The 21,288-nt window shown below is 41.4% G+C and overlaps 1 protein-coding gene across 3 annotated transcripts in view; it reads right to left on the reverse strand.

Annotated features, from left to right (window-relative positions):
• Positions 1-17,625, reverse strand: part of PCCA (propionyl-CoA carboxylase subunit alpha) — a 383,508-nt gene extending 365,883 nt beyond the window's left edge. For all 3 annotated transcript variants that reach the window (XR_009049065.1, XM_057707846.1, XM_057707845.1), the window contains exons 1-2: positions 17,485-17,625; positions 2,785-2,862 (exon numbers count right to left, since the gene is read on the reverse strand). Coding sequence is in view for 2 of the 3 variants with exons in the window: in XM_057707846.1 (XP_057563829.1) it covers positions 2,785-2,862; positions 17,485-17,589 (183 nt within the window). In the remaining variant the exon portion in view is untranslated. The remainder of the gene's footprint in view (positions 1-2,784; positions 2,863-17,484) is intronic.
• Positions 17,626-21,288: the final 3,663 nt, after the last annotated feature.

Genomic DNA, 21,288 nt, shown 5'->3' on the forward strand with positions numbered 1-21,288 from the left:
ATCTCATTTTTGGCTGCACTGGGTCTTCGTTACTGCGAGGGCTTTCTCTAGTTGTGGCGAGCGGGGGCTACTCTTCATTGTGGTGTGCAGGCTTCTCAGTGCAGTGGCTTCTCTTGTTGCGGAACACAGGGTCTAGGGCTTCAGTAGTTGCAGCATGCAAGTTTAGTAGTTGTGGCTCATGGGCTCTAGAGCTCAGGCTCAGTAGTTGTGGCGCACAGGCTTAGTTGCTCCGAAGTATGTGGGATCTTCCCAGACCAGGGCTTGAACCCACGTCCCCTGCATTGGCAGGCGGATTCTTAACCACTGCACCACCAGGCAAGTCCCTGTTTCCATGTCTTGACAATTGTAAATAACACTGCTATGAACACTGGGGTGTGCAGCAACTGTTTTATAACTTTACCATTGATGTCATGGGGTAAAAAACACGGGAAGTTTCATGAGAAGTTATTTTCTTTTAATCCATTCTCTCTCTATCCCTCCTTCCTTTTTTCCCTTCCCTATGCTTATATCATAGCTGGGGTCTAAAACCACCAAGCACACTTCATTCCATGCAGAGACCAAGGGAAGGGCTGAGCTGGCCTGTTCCACTGGGTACTTGGAGGAATGACTGCAGAACTCTAGACCCCGAGTCACTCACCAAACACTTTCGAGAAGGAGTACAGCACAGTGGGTAATCTCACCAGCTCAGGAGAAGGACAGGCTTGAGTTTACACTTACTATTATGGATTTTGAGTGTGTTTCCAAATGTACAAAACTGAACGAACCAAACTGTTCAGGATAATATTAAACAACTGACATTTAGAGCACATGCTTTCTATATACCACATACTGTGGCAAATCCCTTCTGTGCACTACCTCATTTAATTCTCATAATAGTCCTATGAGGTCAGTTTTAATAAAATCCCAATTTTATAAATGAGAAAATTGAGGTTTGATGAAGCCTAATCACTTGCCTAAGTCACTGACAAAATTAACTAGTGGTAAAGCCAGAGTTCACACCAAGTATTCATGTCAAAACACACCATGATGTGCCATAATCAGAGTAAAATGGTGCAAGTTTTAAACACTGTATCATCAATGCCAGGACTTCCCTGACAGTCCAGTGGTTAAGACTCCGAGCTTCCAATGCAGGGGGCACGGGTTTGATCCCTGACGGAGGAACTAAGATCCCACACGCCTCACAGCATGGTCAAAAAATAAAAAATAATTTTAAGAAATATATTAAAGTTAATTTCACCTGTTTCTTTTTATTTTTAATGTGGCTATTAGAAAATATAAAATTACACATGCCCTGCAATTGAGGTCACATTATATTTCTTTTGCACTGCAGTGATATAGACCCTTTTTTCTCCAAGCCTTCAGATTCTTTTCAGTAGTTTTGTATACGTCAGCAATTTAGAAGACTATTTCATTCTCATTTGATCATTCATATTAGTTCTACTTTAATGACATTCAACTTGAACCATCTCTTAACCAAAACTCTTCTTCTGCCTCCTTTGATGCCTTCATTGTCACCAAATCATGTTTTACCTCCAATCACCACTTCTAGTTCCTCTGTCTCTCCTATTACAAGCCTCAAACATTATCATATATTAAGATTTTAATTGGAATTCCCTTGTCCCAAAATTTACAATATCCATAACTGCCTTCACTCAAAATGAATCTTACAAATATTAAGTAAATGAAAAAAAATCCATAGTTTAATCAAAATCTCTCAACTGCCTACTCTAAGAAAGAATGTTGTATTTGTGATCCTGCTGAAACAAGGGAAACACATTGTATTCAATTTGTGGTATAGGTACAAATACAAAATTAAAGACTCAGGTTGTGGTCCACAATGAAAAAAGGAACCAAGGTTGAGCACCCATAAAACCTATGATGTAGAGCAATAAATAATTACACAGCATCAACAAAATTTAATATGGGTCATATGGTAGTTCTATTTTAGTTTTTTAGTTTTAGTTTTTTTTAGTTTTATTCTAGTTTTTTAAGGAACCTCCATACTGTTCTCCATGACCCAGCAATCCCACTATTGGGCATATACCCTAAGAAAACCATAATTCAAAAAGATACATGTACCACAATGTTCACTGCAGCACTATTTACAATAGCCAGGACATGGAAGCAAACTAAATGTCCAATGACAGATGAATGGATAAAGATGTGGCACATATATACAATGGAATATTACTCAGCCATAAAAAGGAACAAAATTCAGTTATTTGTAGTGAGGTGGGTGGACCTAGAGTCTGTTGTACAGAGTGAAGTAAGTCAGAAAGAGAAAAACAAATACCATATGCTAACACATATATATGGAATCTAGAAAAATGGTACTAATGAACCTAGTGACAGGGCAGGAATACAGACTCAGACGTAGAGAACAGACTTGAGGACACAGAGGGGGAAGAGGAGACTGGGATGAAGTGAGAGAGTAGCACTGACATATATACACTACCAAATGTAAAATATGCAGCTAGTGGGAAGCTGCTGCATAGCACAGGAAGATCAGCTCGGTGCTTTGTGACGACCTAGAAGGTGGGATGGGGGAGTGGGAGGGAGGCTCAGGAGGGAGGGGATATGGGGATATATGTATACATATAGCTGATTCACTTTGTTGTAGAGCCGAAACTAACACAACATTGTACAGCAATTACACCCCAATAAAGATGAAAGAATAAAAGAAAAAAATAAAATAAAATTTAATCTGCCCAGTGAACACAATGTGGAGACAACAAAGTAAAACCATTATAACTTAGCTGTTAAAAGTATTTTTGAAATACTTACTTTTTCATTAGACTCATATCCTGCTGAACAGAGACTACGAGACACCACTAAGTGCTGTCTTGAATAACGTGGAACAAGCTACCAAAAAAAAAAAAAAAAGTGAAATAAAGTACAGATACTTGAATGAGCTTTAAAAATATTTTTCAGGGTGATTCTCCCAGTATGCTTCTAGCTACAGTGTTTCATCAATCAATATATGTAGTCCTAAGCAACATACCATAACTATAGAAGGTAAATCATAACTAGACACATCCGCTTGGCACACATGAGAAACCAAAGGCATCAAAACAATCTCCAGAAAGGTATAATAAGAATCAATGCGTCAAGTAAAATTTGGAGAAAGGCCTTTTTGACCATGCAGACTGATGTGGCAGGATCAGAATGTCACCACTCAGAACTTTATTCAACATAAAAGAAGCATCTTGGCTTTCAGAAAGCTTCAGTTTTAACAGTGACCAGAAAATAACAAAATATTATTTTTTATTTGCTAATGTCTTAAACATGATTTCTTATTTTACTTATTCTGGTATAAACGTGGTTTGGCAGAAAAAATGAAAAGGTAATACTAATAATCAAGTTCACTTCTAATTCATTACCATAAATGTTTGTGGAAAAAGTATATCTTAAGCCTTGAAAACATTAAGAATAATCACTAATGAATTACAGTGAAGGTTTAAGAAAATAATTTACCCAGTAGTCACTGACGAAGGTAGATCAAGAGAAAAAGGGGGAAGGGCAAAAGGCAACAGCGACTACGTCTGAGAATTTTCTAATAGCATGACAACTCAAATAGGAAGCAAAATATTTTTATAGCAACATTTTAAAATGAAAAAGACGTATACAGTTATTTTTTAGAAGTATCAAGCCCCAAATGACAAAATGTAATCTTTATGCAAAAGTGAAGGTAATAGACATGAAAGATACACTTTACAAAATAAAACCTATACTACCAAATGAAAAGGACTGGTGATGAACAATGAACTGAGAATGAGAAGAAAACTGACTTTATTACTGTCCTTTTTACAGACCAAAACTCACTCTTATAGTCCGGCATGACTCCCTGTGAGTTCAAGAGTATTAGCCCCAGTTTTTAAAAATGAGAAAACTGAGTCTCAAGAATTTTAATTTTTCAAAAGTCACAGGGCTAGGCTGTAATGGTAACAAGATTTAAGCACAGATCTGGGGCTTCCCTGGTGGCGCAGGGGTTAAGAATCCACCTGGCAATGCAGGGGACATGGGTTCGAGTCCTGGTCTGGGAAGATCCCACATGCAGCAAAGCAACTAACTCTGTGTGCCACAACTACTAAGCCCATGTACTGCAACTACTGAAGCCCTGGCACCTAGAGTCTGTGCTCCACAAGAGAAGCCACTACAATGAGAAGGCTACGCACTGCAACAAAGAGTAGCCCCTGCTCACCACAACTAGAGAAAGCCTGTGCACAGCAACAAAGACCCAATGCAGTCAAAGGAAAATTTTTTTAATTTAATTAAATTTATTTTTTTTAAAAAGCACAAATCTGTTAAAAGCATTCTGAAGTTTTTTACTTTGAGATAATACAAATAGTGGAATTCCCACATTAACACTAATATGTGTGCAAAGATATGATGAGGTTTAAAAAAAAAACAATTTACCAAGGGGGTCTCACCACTCCTATGAGTTCAAATAAAAATTCAGTCTTCCACTGCCCTCAGCAGAACAGCTATAACCTGGCAACTTTATTCTCACATCAAACTTCACAGGATAACAATAATACTCCCTCCCCTAAAAATCGTATCTTGTGTTTATAGCCTCAGCCCACACAGAAAGCAAACTCTAAGAATAAAGAAAAGCAAAAGCTACCTGGGAATTTCTCACATTTATTCTGCTGCAAGGTAGCACTACGATATGTACAGAAGAAAGTAAACAGCATACTAGCTATCTATCAATTTTATAAAATGAAATAAAACAGTTTACAGCTTTACAAATTTTCCCTAATATCATAAGGCACATAATGGTCTGTTGTAGGAACATGTCAACACATACTTTTACAAAAGGCAAAGTCATACATGTGTCTTTAATCATTAACAAATAAAGGGCATAACTGATTCCTGATGGCAAAGACCAAATGTGAGTCTTCCAGAGACAAAACACAGCCTAAAGTAGACACTTTAGGTATTCTAATTAGCTTTGGAGAGAGAGCATTAACGGTGATGTTTATGTCTGGGAAAGGGAACCCTTCCCAGCATACTGCCTGGGAAAGAACTCTGGGAGAAGAAATCAAGGAACCTGAGTTCTAATCCTAGCTCAGCTGACACTATTTCTAGGACTTGAGCAAACCACTTTAACTCCTCGGCCCTCTACTGAGGAATGAAAGCTTAGATGAGTTTTCTCTAAGGTCCCTACTAACCTACACCAGTAGTATTCAAAAAACAAGAGCTTAGTAAGGGATTCTAACACGTGCAAGCATCTGACAATTATGAAGGATATGCAGTTAATCCAAACTGAACATGTGGGCCAAGAAGGTGTTGACACAGATCTCACCGCTGAACTGCTCTGAGAGCAACAAACGCTGAGCTACTTGGTGGAAATAGAACTAATTTCATAGATTCGAATAAATATGAATTAAGCACTAAGTTTCTAGAATACCTTTGGGAATAAAAACCTCAGGACTCTATCTCATCAGACGGGCTCATGAAAAATGGACTAAGCTAAACGTGGTCCCAACAGAATTCAGAAATCTCCAAGTGGCCAAGCTCTGAGAAATGTTTGGGTCAGCTGACTCAATGTAACCTATATTTACTTTCAGGAAACTACCAATAACATAAAACTCGAATCAAAAATGTCTATACCACCACTTCTTAAAACTAAATCAACTCTATTACAAATTACACCTGGCCAAAATGTAGAAGCGCTAGCACTACACCTAATTGATCAAATTGGGGTGTTTTTTTCTTTTATCTTTTTATTCCTAATTTTAAATACTTGGTTCTGAAGATCTAACAGACTATATTTTACCAACACCATCAAAAAAAAAAGCATACAGCACGTACACATTTGTGATAATATGGCCTGAAAATTTTAAAAACATAAATGACCCTAGTTAGCCAAGTAAGCAGAAGTAGAAATAGCACAAGCAGTCAGAACTATAACAGCAGAACAAAGTACTGAGGCAAAACAAGCCTTGGGCCAATCCCACTGCAAGCTTAGACTGGCTTGCAGTCAGGTCCACAACGGCTCTCTTGCGCTCCTGTTTACTCCCTGCAGACCTTCACGGAAGTTCAAAGTAACAACACAAGTCAAAAATCAGATAATTCTGTAAAGCTGCAACGTCATTTCTACTAACTTGTTCCTGCAACAAGGAACAAGTTAGTAGAAATCTGCTCATTTGGACAGCTACACAGAATTTTTAATGTTTATTATTTTCCTTAAGCATATAAAAAACTGGCTACAAGCCCAGTACAAAATTCTTTTAAGATACTCCCTAGAACAAGAGTGCGAAGGAAAAACTAACCAACTCCATTTACAGCCAAAAGGAGAAAGGTCAGTGTGTGCAAAATGACTTCCCCATAACATACTGCATTGGTTCTCTTCTGCAAGAATAAAGATTTCCTATATTCTCCACACTAAGAAATGCCAGCTAACAATGTGGCACCCGGAAAGTAGCACGACCCTCAGAGCCACAAGAGCTGGGTCAACTCTTAGCTCCACTGCTTCGTAGGTACACAACATTGAGTAAATAATGTCTCTGGACCCCAGTTTCCAGCTATAAAATGTACGAGATGACACCTCCCTTGTTTTCCTACAGAGCTGTTAAAAAAAAAAAAAAATCAAACCTTTAAAAACTGTAAAGCACCAAGAAAATGTAAGGTATTGCATAAAACTAAACCCAATTATGCAGCTGTAGATTTCTTTCCTAAAATTATACCAGGCTATTTGGGAGTTACCATTAGAGTAATAATGTAGTAATTAAGAGCTCTGATCTAGGCTCAGATTCAGACCTCAGCTCGAATGTTGGCCCTGACATTTCTTAAACATAAAGAAATTTTCCTCATACATAAACTGGGCATAAAAACTACTTATCTACGATATAAGGCTGCCATGAGTATTAAATGAGAATGTGTAAAATGCCTAGCACAGTTTTGCATGTGCTAAAGTAAGCATACTATAACTGTTAACCAACAAAAAGGATACAGTTTTTACACAAACTGTTCACATGCCTTCCAGCTGCTGCCAACAGGGAAATATCCTTTTCTAACCTAAGAGAGCACCTACTTTCACATTCTGGATGTGGCCAGGTGTCAGCCCAAACTGGCAAATCCACTAAACTGAAGTTTGAAGAAGAATTTAAATACTAACCCTGCCAAATCCAAAAGTATTGCTCTTAACATAACCATAGTGGCATTCAGGTGATGAATACAATTCTGTTAGCAGGTTAAGCTGTTAACAGGATTCATTTTACTTCAAAGAAGAAACCATCCTCAAAATGGTGGATTAATGGAGCCATAAGATGACCTTACCAAGTACAAGTAAATATTTGTTAGGGCTTCATCTTCAAAATTTCCAGGTGAAGGTCCTCTCTTCCACATTTCACAGAGCTCAGAAGCACCAGCCGAGTATTTCTTTCAGCATTTTAACAGACCCAGAGTGACCAGAGAAAACACCCTCTAAAAACACTACCGGAAGTCAGGTTTCTTCACTTAAGCACAGCTTTTCCTCCACAGACATTGACTATTTAGCCTTCAGGACTTCACTAGCCATCCCAAACTTCAACTGTTTGCCAAGACCTTCTGTTAGAAGCTAGGCTGAATATCTAATATTTGAGAGATGATCAAATCTCAAGATTCGTGTCAACTACACCTCAATAAAACTCAGGGGAAAAAAATCTCAAAATTCTCCAGCTCTGCCTCCACAGTAAGCTGGACCACCAGGGAACTATACAGGTCAACTCTAAAAGTTCCTCCTTCCACCAGAGCTCCCCAACCAGGTCACTCCTCCACCCCACCTGCAGCAGATGTTGGTGTAAACCCAGAACCTGTTCACCAGGCAGTGAAGGCCCCAGCTGGTGTACTGACTACTCATGGCTCACACCTGCTCCCTAGTTTGCCCCATTTGCCTCAACCAGACAGGAGTTCTCCCTCAAGCCTGGGAGCTACATCCCTCCCAGCCCACAGCCAATAACTGACTAACACAGGGTTCAAAAGGCTGCCCCCACCCCCAACCTCAAGGTGGGGCCAATTTAGTATTGCAATCTGCGCTTTAGATGTGGCTGTCCAACACGGCAACCACTAGCCACAGGCAGCTTCTGAGCACTTGAAATGTGCCAGTTCAAATTCCGATGTGCTCCAAGTGTTAAATACACACCAGATTTGAAGACAACACCCAAAACAAAACAAAACAAAACAACCCAAAACATTGTTAATTTTTTACATGTTGAAACATTTTGAATATATTGGGTTAAATAAAATACGTTAAAATTAATTTCACCTTTAAAAATTTTGTTAAATGTGAGTGCTAGAAAATGTTACACTACACTTTCAGCTCACATTATATATTTATTGCACAGGGCTAATCTAGAGCAGTGCTTCTCAAACTTGACTGTGCATCTGTATCACCTGGAGAAGGGCTTGTTGAAACAGACTGCTGGGCTCTAACCGCAGATTTTCAAATCTGGCAGGTCTAGGGTGGAGATGGAAGACGTACGTTCCTACCAAGTACCGAGGTAATGCTGCTGTCGCTGCTGGCTGCAGGCCCTTGCTTTCAGAACCACTGCTCCAGGGCTCCCTGTGGGACGAGACTGAATCTCACTCCCATCTGAAGCCCCTTCCTTGCTTAGATTTATCCCTGCCACCCCCTCTAGCCTGCTTTCTTCACTCTTCTCAACTACCACCACCTGCACAAAATTCCTCTTCAGGCTCTGCTTCTAGGAAACCTAACCATCCCAATGCTACAGAACTGTTTTTACACACTATAACCTTCACAAAAGTGCCAGATTAATAGCAACCAATGAGATGTGAACTATCACTGCATCTTTTGTAAAACAGTAACACAGAAGATTTTTATTGGATTGCTAGTTGCCCTTATATAATGAATTCTACACATTCAGTACTAGGACAAGGTTTGTCCATCCTGAGTAACGAATGCTCCTTACCACAGGGAAGTCTAACAGCTTCCCTATTTTCCATAACTGGTATGAAGCTCAAATTAGTTTTTGTCCTCTGAGATGTATAAATCTGATGTTTCTCATTTTTACTAAGTTTGTTAATATGGCATAAGAACAGTTTTGAAGTCAGATCTGAGTTTGAATCCTAGATCTATCACTTAATTGTTACATAACCTTGGGCAAGTTACTTAACCTCAGCTGTAAAAATGAGAATCATTTGAAGGTGGTTTGATAATTAAAAGCTAACACAGCTTGCCTCCTCCTCTTTCGCCACTTTCAGGAACCCCAGAATCATCTATCGACCCCAGAACGTGGATTCTGACTCCTACTTCTTTGCCATACCCATTACATGACTCCACAAACAACAAATAAAATCAACCACCCCTTTGGGTTTTGTAAATTCAATCAAATTATTTTAATGTCACTATTGTCTTGATCTTCCCTCCCAAGCTTCAGCCTTCTGCATCTCTAAAACACTACCACATCCAGGGGCTTAAGTCAAAGACTTAAGAATCATTCTTTTTTTTTTTATTGAGATATAATTCACATACCATAAAATTCACTCTTTTAAAGTTTACACTCAATGGGTTTTAGTATATTCACAAGGTTGCAGAGCTACCACCACTATCTGATTCCAGAACAGTTTTTCTTCACCCCCAAAAGACACTCCTCAGTCGTTAGCCGTCACCCCCACCTCCTCCCTCACCCGTCTCCCTGGCGCCTGGCAAGCACTAATCTACCTCCTGTCTCTATGGCTCTGCCTATCCTGGACATTTCATACTAACAGAATCATAGAGTATGCGGCCCTTTGTGTCTACCTTTCCAAGGTCCTTGATTCCTCTCTTTCCTTTCATCTCCCTTCTAACCCAACAGTAAGTACTACTGGTTATAGATCCAAAATACATCCCAAGGCTTACCAGTTCTCACCAACTTCAGTGCTAACACCCTAGCACAAGTTACCATGATGTTACCAGCTTGAACTTCTACAACAGTCTCCTGACTGGTCTCTCAGCTTCTACTCTTCTTCCCCTTCCCCGCCCCCTCTAGGACATTCTCCACACTGTAGAGTGGTTTTTCCAAAACATAACTCCAATTTGCTTAAAACCCTCCAATGGACTCCCATTATTGGGGTAAATTCCGAATACAAGCCCCTCCATGACTATCCTGTATACCTTATCACCTAGCATCCCCCCATTCATTTTGCTCCAACCACTGGCCACATGGATCCCTTGATCACACCAAACACAATCTCACCTCAGAGCTGTGCCCTAGCCTTCCTTTGGTTTACTAGTTCCCCAGGTCATCACATTATGGGCTGGGTCAGTTTTCTGTTCAAATGCCACATGCTTAGAAATATCTCCTCTGTTTTCCTTAGGTAACAACCCCCCCAACACCACGACCACCTTTTACCCGGTTATTCTATTTTTCTTTTTTCTTTCAGCACTTATCGCTCTTTGAACTTACATATTTATGTGAATGCTCTCAGTCTCTTTTAGTTAAATATAATCACAATGAGGGCAGAAATGTTCACTATTATACCCACAGCACTAAACAGTATCTGGCACATAGTAGGTGTAGTGGGCTGAATGGTGGACTCCAAAATAATGTGCCCATGTCCTAGAACCTGTGAATGTGATTTTTTTTTAAAGGGTCTTTGCAGATACATTTAAGTAAAGAATCTCAAGATGAGATCATCCTGGATCCTGCCAATCCCTAAAGCCAATGACAAGTGTCCTTTTAAAAGAAAGAAGAAAGGACACACAGGGAGAAGGAAAAGAAGGCCAGGTGAAGACAGAGGCTGAGACTGGAGTGATACAGCCACAAGCCAAGGAACAAGTGGAGCCACCAGAGACAAGGAAGGATTCTTCACTAGGGTCCTCAGACGGCCCATGGCCCCACTGACATCCTGATTTTAGACTTCTGGCCTCCATAACTGTGAGAGCAAATTTTCATTGTTTTAAGCCACCAGCTGTGTCCCATGGATACTGTATTCGTTTTTTTCACTGAAATTATAAATCTACATCTTCCAACATGTTTGAAATTCAGTTATTATATTGATCCCATCACAGTTTATGGTCTTATTTTAATGAAAATGTCAATAAGCACTTAAAATAAACTAATTTTTTAGTCATACAATACCCTCATTTTTCAGAAAGGTATATATTTGCTACAACTATTAGAGAGCAGCTTCAAAACAAAACGATATTTCTACATATGACACTTCACCATAATGCTGAAACTACTCTCATTAAAGATCAAGACTTTGGGAATTCCCTGGTGGTCTAGTGGTTGGGACTCCACACTTTCATTGCAGGGGGCTGGGGTTCAATCCCTAGTAGGGGAACTAGGATCCCACAAGCCACACAGCATAGTCAAAAAAAGAAAAAAAGACCAAAGACCTTATCATAGTCTCCCTTCAATCTTTATTCTTTGACCTCCCTACACCTGGGACATGGTAAGGGAACATGCTTTAATTTCTTCTGGTCTCTTCAGTGCATACCATAGCGGCAGGCACTTAGTAGATGTTCCACAAACACTTTGTGAGATAGACAGCTACATCTCTAGATGAATGAATGAATGAACGAATGATGCTATTTTGACTCCCCTCAAAGCATTCCTCTAAATCCTACTGTCTCTTCTTCCTTCTTCCAAATCCAAATTTAGGGTAATAATATTGAGTATTTATTCAATTAAATATTAACTTACCAACTATATCCTTCAGAGTGCACACATCCCAACTCCAACTTTTACCTCAGATCACTGACCCAAAAACCAGCCACTGATTTCCTTCTTTCTTCCCAGCAATTCAACATGACTCTTGGAATCATCTAACTCCAGATACCTAAAAGGAAACACTACCCCCCAAAAAAATTTTTTTTCTTCCCAAATTTTCTTTTTCATCCTTGTTCTCCCATTTACCAACTTTTTAAAAAATTGGAATCAGTTAATTCCTATCCCTTCATTCACTTGATCAAAAATGTCACCATCTCTTCCCCTTATTTAGAAAAGGGTTTTACCAATCACTCCTCTGTTCTGAACCTCTTAAGAACAGAATAAAATCCAAAAAGAGCAAATGTATAAATACACAAATGTCCATAAGCATTTTCTTATACCAAAAACTGACTTATGTAATAATGTTAGGTTTTTTTCCCAAATGATTATCGTAAGTCTATCAGCATGTTGGAAAGATTTATCTCCAGGCAATTCTAAAGCATTCAGATTTGCTTAAACATTCTTTTCCATGACTAGAAAAGAAAATCACAGATTTTAAGGAGCATAAAGCTTGAGCATTTGAGCTTCATGAATGCACCAAATGAGACCATAATAAGACCATGACTCAAATGAGAGGCAATTTGTAACTGGAAAAGCAAGGCTTTGGAATCACACCATCCAAGGTTCAACTTCTCTCTCAGCCAATTGTTTCCTTAAGCAAGTTACTTAACAGCTCTGATTTCTGTTTACTCTTCAGTAATATTGGGATTTTTTTTTAACCTAGTTATTACAAGGATAAAATGTAATATATGAAAATCATATAAAGCACATAAAAGTTCAGTAAACTGTACTAATTACCACAAGTCCAACATCCTGGAGCCACTGAAAAATGCACACAGAAGAAAAAAGCTAGTTATTTAAACAGAATGTTTAAAAAGCGCACACACAACAAATTAAGACTAAGAGGTGAACTCTACATATACCCTAAAAACAAACTCTATTAACTGGCTAAAAGAATGGTTAGAACTCTCTAGACTAGAGTCTAGAATTAGCAGTCTGCTTTCCAAGCAACCAAACGATTTGCAAGGGTGGAAGGAGGAATGGGAGGAATAAAATCTTCAAAAGGTTCCGCTTCAAACACAGACTCAGTGGAGTACATTTCAAGTTCACAGAAAAGAAGCATGGAGAGAAGCTAAGCAGCTCAAGTTCTCCTAAAGTGACAGTCATCTTCACAGCGTCCTCCCACCTCCAGGAGGAATTCTTTACTGGCACAAATATAACTCGCTACTTCACTCAGTACTACTTTGTTAAATGCTGTGTTAAGAAAACAGAAATAGACAAGATGCAGCCTCTACCAGCATATTATAAGGAAGAAACTGGGTAAGAAAAATCAAAGATTATATGTTGTACTATAAGTGTACAGCAGTAAACAGAGTAACAACTTCCCGCTCTCTTAGACTCTCCTCTCTAAAATATGTCAGTGTAATAATCCTCCCAATTCCAACATGAATGGTGTCCCATAAAGACCAAACCTGAGAAGCTCTGTCTGTAGCAAGGCCCAGCATGGTCTGTCACCTACCTCCCCTCCCCAGCACCATCTAACTCGATACCAAAGCCTCCGTAGGCCTTTCTCAGTTCTTCTATCTTGTCATTCCCTCTGGCCCAGGACTTTTGTATGTGCTGCTCTCCCACATATGACATTCACCTCTATCTTCTCTCTTTGCCTAGAAAAAAGTCACTTTATCCTTCAAAACTTGTTTCAGTTTTTACTTTCAAAGGAAAACACTCCCTCACCTTAGGCATGGTTTCAGCAAGTCACATAAAACTGTGCCTCAATTTCTTCATTTGTAAATGGGGATTATATAGTTGTTGCGAGGATTGAATAAATTAATTCAAGTAGAGCACCATAACAGTATCTAGGACACAAAGCTCAAAATCTAGACTTGGTAAAATCCCTCCATTTTATTTCCTTGTAGATAGCACCAGGACCTCTCCCCAACAGACACTTGTCTCTTTAACAGACTAAAATTTCTAAGAGAGAAATTATATTCAGCTCACAGACATGGAACACAGGAAGTAGTCCAGAAAGATTTGTTGAAAAAAAATATCAGTAAGGAAGAAGCTGAGGCCCAAAGAAGTAACTTATCTAATATACAAAACTTCATCTGTGATAGCATCAAGATGGTGGAGTAGGAGGACGTGCACTCACTCCCTTTTGCAAGAGCAGCGGAACTACAACTAAATGCTGAACAATCATCAACAGAAAGACACTGGAACTCACCAAAAAAGACACCCCATATCCAGAGACAAAGGAGAAGCTACAATGAGATGGTAGGAGGGGCACAACTGTGTTAAAATCATATCCCATAAATGCTGGGTGGGTGACTCACAAACTGGAGAACAGTTATACTATAGAAGTCCACCCACTAAAGTGAGGGTTCTGAGCCTCACGTCAGTCAGGCTTCCCAACCTGGGAGTCCAGCAATGGGAAGAGGAATCCCCAGAGAATCAGACTTTGAAAGCCAGTGAGATTTGATTGCAGGACCTCCACAGGACTGGGGGAAACAGAGATGCCACTCTTGGAGGGCACACAAAATAGTGTGCTCACCAGGACCCAGGAGGAAGGAGCAGTGACCCCATAGGAGACTGAACCAGACCTGCCTGCTGGTGTCGGAGGGTTGCCTGCAGAGGTGGGGGGTAGCTGTGGCTCCCCGAGGAGACGGGGTTATGGGAAGTGCTCACTGGCATGAGGCCTCCCAAAGTCCGCCATTAGCCCCACCAAAGAGCCTGTAAGCTCCAGTGCTAGGTAGCCTCAGGCCAAACAACCAACAGGGTGGGAACACAGCCCCACTCATTGGCAGACAAGCAGATTAAAAGTTTTACTGAGCTCCGCCCACCAAATCGGATTAAAATTTTACTGAGCTCTGCCCACCCAGCCCTACCCACCATCAGTCCCTCCCATCAGGAAGAACCCATGAGCCTCCTAGATAGCTTCCTCCACAAGAGGACAGACAAAAGTATCAAGCAGTATCAGCAGTATTTCATCTTGTGGAACTGAAAACCACAGCCACAGAAAGATAGAGAAAATGAAAAGGCAAAAGACTTTGTACCAGATGAAGGGACAGGATAAAACCCCAGAAAGACAACTAAATGAAGAGGAGATAGGCACCCTTCGAGAAAAAGAATTCACAATAATGATGATGAAGATGATCCAGGACTTTGAAAAAAGACTGGATGCAAAGATTGAAAAGTTTACCAAAGACCTAGAAGAATTAAAGAGCAAACAAACTGAGATATGCAACACAGTAACTGAAATGAGAAATACATTAGAAGGAACCAATAGCAGACTAACTGAGGCAGAAGGGCAAATAAGTGACCTGGAAGACAGAATGGTGATAATCACGGATGCGGAAAAGAATAAAGAAAAAAGAATGAAAAGAACTGAAGACAGCCTAAGAGACCTCTGGGACAATGTTAAACACACCAACATTCGCATTACAGGGGTCCCAGAAGGAGAAGAGAGAGAGAAAGGACCTGAGAAAATATTGCAAGAGATTATAATTGAAAACTTCCCTAACATGGGAAAGGAAATAGGTACTCAAGTGCAGGAAGCGCAGAGAGTCCCAGGCAGGATAAACCCAAGGAGAAACACGCCAAGACATATAGTAGTCAAACTGACAAACATGAAAGACAGAGAAAAGTTATTAAAAGCAACAAGGGAAAAACGACCAATAACATACAAGGGAACTCCCATCAGGTTAACAGCTGATTTCTCAGCAGAAACTCTGCAAGCCAGAAGGGAGTGGCACCATATATTTCAAGTGATGAAAGGGAAGAACCTACAACCAAGAATACTCTACCCAGCAAGGATCTCATTCAGATTGGACAGAGAAATCAAAAGCTTTACAGACAAGCAACAGCTAAGAGAATTCAGCATCACCAAACCAGCCCTACAACAAATGCTAAAGGAACTTCTCTAAGCGGGAAACAGAAGAAAAGGACCTACGAAAACAAAAATAAAACAAGTAAGAAAATGGTAATAGGAACATACATATCAATAATTACCTTGAATGTAAATGGACTAAATGCACCAACCAAAAGACACAGACTGACTGAATGGATACAAAAACAAGACCCACATATATGCTGTCTACAAGAGATCCACTTCAGACCTAGGGACACACACAGACTGAAAGTGAGGGGATGGAAAAAGATATTCCATGCAAATGGAAATCAAAAGAAAGCTGGAGTAGCAATACTCATATCAGATAAAATAGACTTTAAAATAAAAAATGTTACAAGAGACAAGAAAGGACATTACATAAAGATCAAGGGATCCATCCAAGAAGAGGAGGTAACAATTATAAATATATATGCCCCCAATATAGGAATACCTCAATACATAAGGCAAATGCTAACAATTATGAAAGAGTAAATGCAAGGCAGAAATAGAGACACAGATGTAGAGAACAAACATACGGACACCAAGTGGGGAAAGCAGGGAGGGTTGGGGGGGAATGAATTGGGAGATTGGGATACCAAATTGTACACTCTAAATATATGCTGTTTACTGTCTGTTAACTGTATCTCAATAAAAGTTCTTTAAAAAAAAAACTTCACCTGTGTGACTCCAAAGCCCATGTCTTTCCACCACACCATGCTGACTCCTACTTACGTGAACACATTACGAGCTTTGCAACTGCAAGTGATGTAGCAAAAAAATATTAAAAGATGAAAGAACTATAAAGATTAAGAAACAATAAATTGTGCACACACACAAAGCCCTGCAGGTTTTTGAAAGCAGGCATTCTAAAGCTGACACTAAGCTAATTACTGCAGGTGCAGCCTCACTGTCACTTCCGTGATCAGCACCAGCTCCCACATTTCTCACCTGGGTCTAATAAGCTCCGTCCTAGTTAAAAGAGTAGGATGGGCCAGACCATATCTAAAGTTTCCAATTCTAAAGTTCAATGACAATAAGTCAGGTTACATGCCTATGTTTTTAGAAGAAAGACAACAGGAGGTTTTCAGAGAAACTTTTATTTTAAAGAATTCGTTCAAGCAACTTAAACTATTAATAAAGTAACGTAGTCTTTGTTTAGAAATTACATGAGACTCCATGTTGAAGAGTAAAAGTGTTAAGAGCCACACACAAACACTCCAACGTATAAGTCAAGGCTGCCACCATGAAACCCTAGGATATACAGTGCAGAGATGTGTTTAGAACAGCACAAACATCAGGCTAACCACTACGGAGAAAAGAAAAACTCACAAGGTGCATATACAGTATAATGTGACTAATACAATTAAAACAGGCTCTCAACTCAAGCAAAGTTAGTAGCAATCCTAACACCTTATGATACTTTAAAAGGTGAGATAAACTCAAAACCCTAACTTTACTTGAGCAGCAATTTAGTGTCCCTTCCACGCAGGAACGAGGCAAGAGAAAATGGAAACTATAAGGACCCTTAAAAATACACCTGGAAGGCTCAAGACAAGCCCAAACCGCATGGCCCAAGAGTGGGAGCACAGGAAATGCCTGGTACAATACAGCCAGGCGGCTGTCAGCCGCTCCCGAGAAAGCAGAAAACACACCTGCCGGCTCCTCGGGCCGCTCTGCCCTCCATGATCCTCTGAGTAACCGCTGGGGCGGGACGCCGCCTCTGCCCCGCTCCAGAGCGAACTGCGGAGGGACAGAGAGTTCGCGGCGCGGACCCACGGGGAACCCGGCCCCGGGTATCGCTCGGACACCCACGGGGCGCTCTCCGCAGCACTGGCCACCGCCTGGCAGTGCGGGGCTGGGAGCCCAGTGAAACCCAGGCCCACGGGGAGTCCCGTCGCTCCTCACCTTCAGGGTCCACAGCGCCGCGCTCCGCATCTGCGCCTGCGGCCACCGCCGTCCACGTCGTCCTGCTGTGAACAGCGCGGACGCTCCCACCCAGAGCCCCGCCATTGTCGCCCCTGCAGACCGGAGCTCCGCTGACCTCTCACCCCGCCGAAAGGGGCGGAGAAGAAGAGCGCCTCGGCTCCGGCCAATCACGAGCCGAGGGTCCGTGGCCCCGCCCCGCCGCGGTGAAGGGAGAGACCCGGAGCGGGACTCGCCCAACCTCCAGAGCCGGGAGCCTGGCTGCGGAGCAAGCGCGCGCTGGGCGCCGCAGGGAGGCTGCCCCGGTGGCCCGCCTGGAGCCAGCTTGGGGCTGCCGGCCCGACCCGACCCCGGGAATGAGCGAGGCAGGGAGGACATGCGTGAGTTCTGCCGGCGGTTGGTCCGCGCCTGCTTGGGGTAAAGCCCGTACTGCATCAGCATCCACTTAGCAACCTACACGCAGTCCGGCCAGTGAACGTCAGTGAGTTCCCTCCTCCCCTTGACTACTCCTCAGGCCAGGGCCACCCTACAGTCTCGAATGTCCTAAATTCCAGGCAGGTACACAAACCAAGATCCTGTATGTTTGAATGCGTAAACTGCAAAGCACCAAACCAAGGTAAGGTTTTGGACAGTGTGATAACATAAAAACGCTCTAAGTCTAGAAATCAGAGATCCCAGCTCAAGCCCTACCTCTGCTGCATATACTAACATCTAGGAGGCGCAGGAATTAACCATAACCAGAGTCAGTTTCTGTTGCTTGCAAGTAGGCACCCTTATTAATACAACTACTAAGGGCCAGGTCTTGCTAGATGCCTCAAATTCTGTCTCATTTAATCTTTAAAAGAACCCTACTGGCCTATACATTTCCCATTTTGAGAAACTGAATTTATAGAGAGGAAAAATCACTCAGCTAGTAAGCGGTGAAACTAGGGTTTGAACCCAGGTCTGACTGTCTTCAGGGACTGGACTTTTGTTTTATTGTGGACATTTTTAACATACTCAAAAGAGAGAAAATAGTCTTATGATCACCCAGGCACCCATCACACAGCTTCAACAAATCAACATTTTGTCAATCTTTTTTCATCTATTCCCCCTGCTTATTTTTTGCTGGAGTATTTTGAAGCAAATCTCAGACATCAGGTCCTCTCACCTATAAATACGCCAGTATCAGAGGCTCTCTCAACTATTTTGCTTCTCCTACAGAGTCACCTTGAGAGAGTTACAAAGCTAGGACTGATATAGAATGTCTTACAACATGGCAAATACCAAAAGAGATATAAACAGTTTAGGGATAGCCAAGAGGTGATATTTAATGGAATTTTAAAATGTAAGTAGGAACTTGCATGACACACAAAATATAAAATATCAGTTTCATAGGATTTCTCACTTAGGTATCTAAGGCTGGACTCATTTCCTACCCAGGAAACCTGCTTTTCTTTTTTCTTTTTTTCTTTTTCTTCCTCCCATTTTTACCCTTTGGATTGATTCTCCTTAGATCCTATCTGTTTGCCTTACAGAGGTTATTTTCTTGAAAGGCGCTTGTGGCAGAAACTTGTTCATAATATCTGTTCTCCACTCTCCACTGCTTCCTTTAGTAAGAGAGCTCCTGAGCTTTAGCTCAGTACAAGGCCACCCAGCTAAAGGCTGCACTATCCACCCTCCCTAACAAGGTGTGAACATGTGACTACGGTGTGCCTTAAAGAATGTAAGAATTGTGCCCTTAAAGAGTAGGGCCATGCCTTCCATCTCCTCTTCCCTCCTTCCTGAAAGAAGACATACTGGTGGGTGATGGAGCAGCCAGCCATCTTTACTCATGAGCCAGCAGCCCCATTTTGAAGATGGCAGAGCAATAAGAGAGGAGGAGCCGGGATTTTCCTGGTGGTCCAGTGGGTAAGACTCCATGCAGGGGGCTCAGGTTCAGTCCCTGGTTGGGGAACCAGATCTCTCATGCACCACATGCTGCAACTAAGAAGAAGTCCACATGCCACATCAAAAGATCCCATATGATGCAACTAAGACCTAGCACAGCCAAAATAAATGAATAAATATTTTTTTAAAAAAGAGAGAGATAGTAGGAGCCAAGGTCCCTGACACTGTGGAGATAGCTCATCAGCCTTCTACTGCTTAATGCATGGATGGTTATGTGACAGAGAAATAAAACTTTATGTTGTTTAAATCACTGTTATTTCTGTCTTTACTATAGCAGCCAAAACTGTATCCTAACCAACTCATAAGTGAGGTACTGACAAAATGAAACCTAGTATATGTGGTGATAACTTAACGGTCACTACCCCAATATAGCAAACCAGAAGCTAAAAGCTGATGACCCCTGTTATGCCATGGCACCTCTTTGGTAAAATGGCCACTTTCAAAGTCTGGGATGATATTGTTGTCGCTTTCTGTGATATAGCCTGTAATTCTAATACATTGTTTTCAAGGGAGTATAACTGGCATTTTTGAGCAAAACAGTTCTACCTTCTCTGAGCTATGCCACACATTTTGGGATGTTTATTGTCTTCAAAACCCATTTCCTGTTACCAATGTCTGAAAACAGTTGTTTCATATATTTTGTCCAATTTTCTATTTATCTATAGTGGGAGGGAGCCAGTTACTCCATCTGGAACTAGTCTGGAACCAGTTACTCTGCCTTTGCTAGAAATAATAAATCTCTCAGAATTTTGAAAGCATTTTACATCATCTTCTAGCTTCCAGAGCTGCTCTTGAGCAATCAGATGCCAATCCTCCCTGTGGTCCTCGCATCTTGCTACAAGATACTGCCCTGCTGTTGCATGGCAGGTGTGGCACCCAGGGAAGCTGGGGCTTAAATCAGGGAATCATGAGCAGCCACATGAGCAACAAATAGCAAGACTGCACTCCACCTAGAGACTCTGAACTTGGAGCTACATACATACATTTGGCTCTCCCTGAGTGGGAGCACTTACAGACCAGGTACACTGGAGTGGAAATCATGTTTCCCCAAATCCTCTATCGTATATGGTTCCTGGTTAGAGTTAAGCAAAAGAGGACCTTGTAAGAGATTTAGAAAGCAGGAGTGAAGAGGCAGTCAATACTCTCAGATTATTACTGTAAGGTAAGGAACACAATTTCCTGGAAGACCACGTGTCCTCAGCCTTTAATCTGTATCCAGCTTGTTTTTCCCAGCAGCTAGCCCTGCTGACCACCAGCAACCCCAGGCCTAGTACCAGATGCTTGACTGTACACCCACAGAGGTGGTAGCTGTCCAGAAGCAACTGCTTCTCACTGATCCCACCATGAGAGCCTTTCTCACACTCCTATCTGGCAACCAGACGTGCTTGGCTTCTTGGCTATCCCTCTTACTCCAGCTTGTTCAGCTTGTCTACCACCCAGACTCTTGTAATCGCTCTTTCTCTGACAGTAGCCTGTAGCCACTGATGAAGGTGAGAATGTACTACAGGAAGGGAAAATAATCAGAATTTCCAGGGATCACTGGACTCTAGCTCTGAACTGACACTAATTCCTGGAGATCCAAAATGCTATTGTGCTCCCCGCCCCGCGAAAGTACAGTCTTATGGAGGTGTGATTCCTTGACTGATTCCTGACTGGAACACTAGTGAGAAGAGAAGTCATGCATAACTCTTTGAGTGATGAAGGGGTGGATTGTGGCAGAGACTGCTAGTTATCCCCTAATATCCACCTTCCTCTTGCTTCTTTAATAAAAGAACTCTCATGATTTAGCTGGGTACTCGGCCCTCAGGGAAGAACTACATTTGCCAACTTCCCTAACAGCAAGAGTAGCTAGGTTAC

The sequence above is a fragment of the Hippopotamus amphibius genome, chromosome 14 (genome assembly GCF_030028045.1).
Source record: "Hippopotamus amphibius kiboko isolate mHipAmp2 chromosome 14, mHipAmp2.hap2, whole genome shotgun sequence".
Classification (NCBI taxonomy): Eukaryota; Metazoa; Chordata; class Mammalia; order Artiodactyla; family Hippopotamidae; genus Hippopotamus; species Hippopotamus amphibius.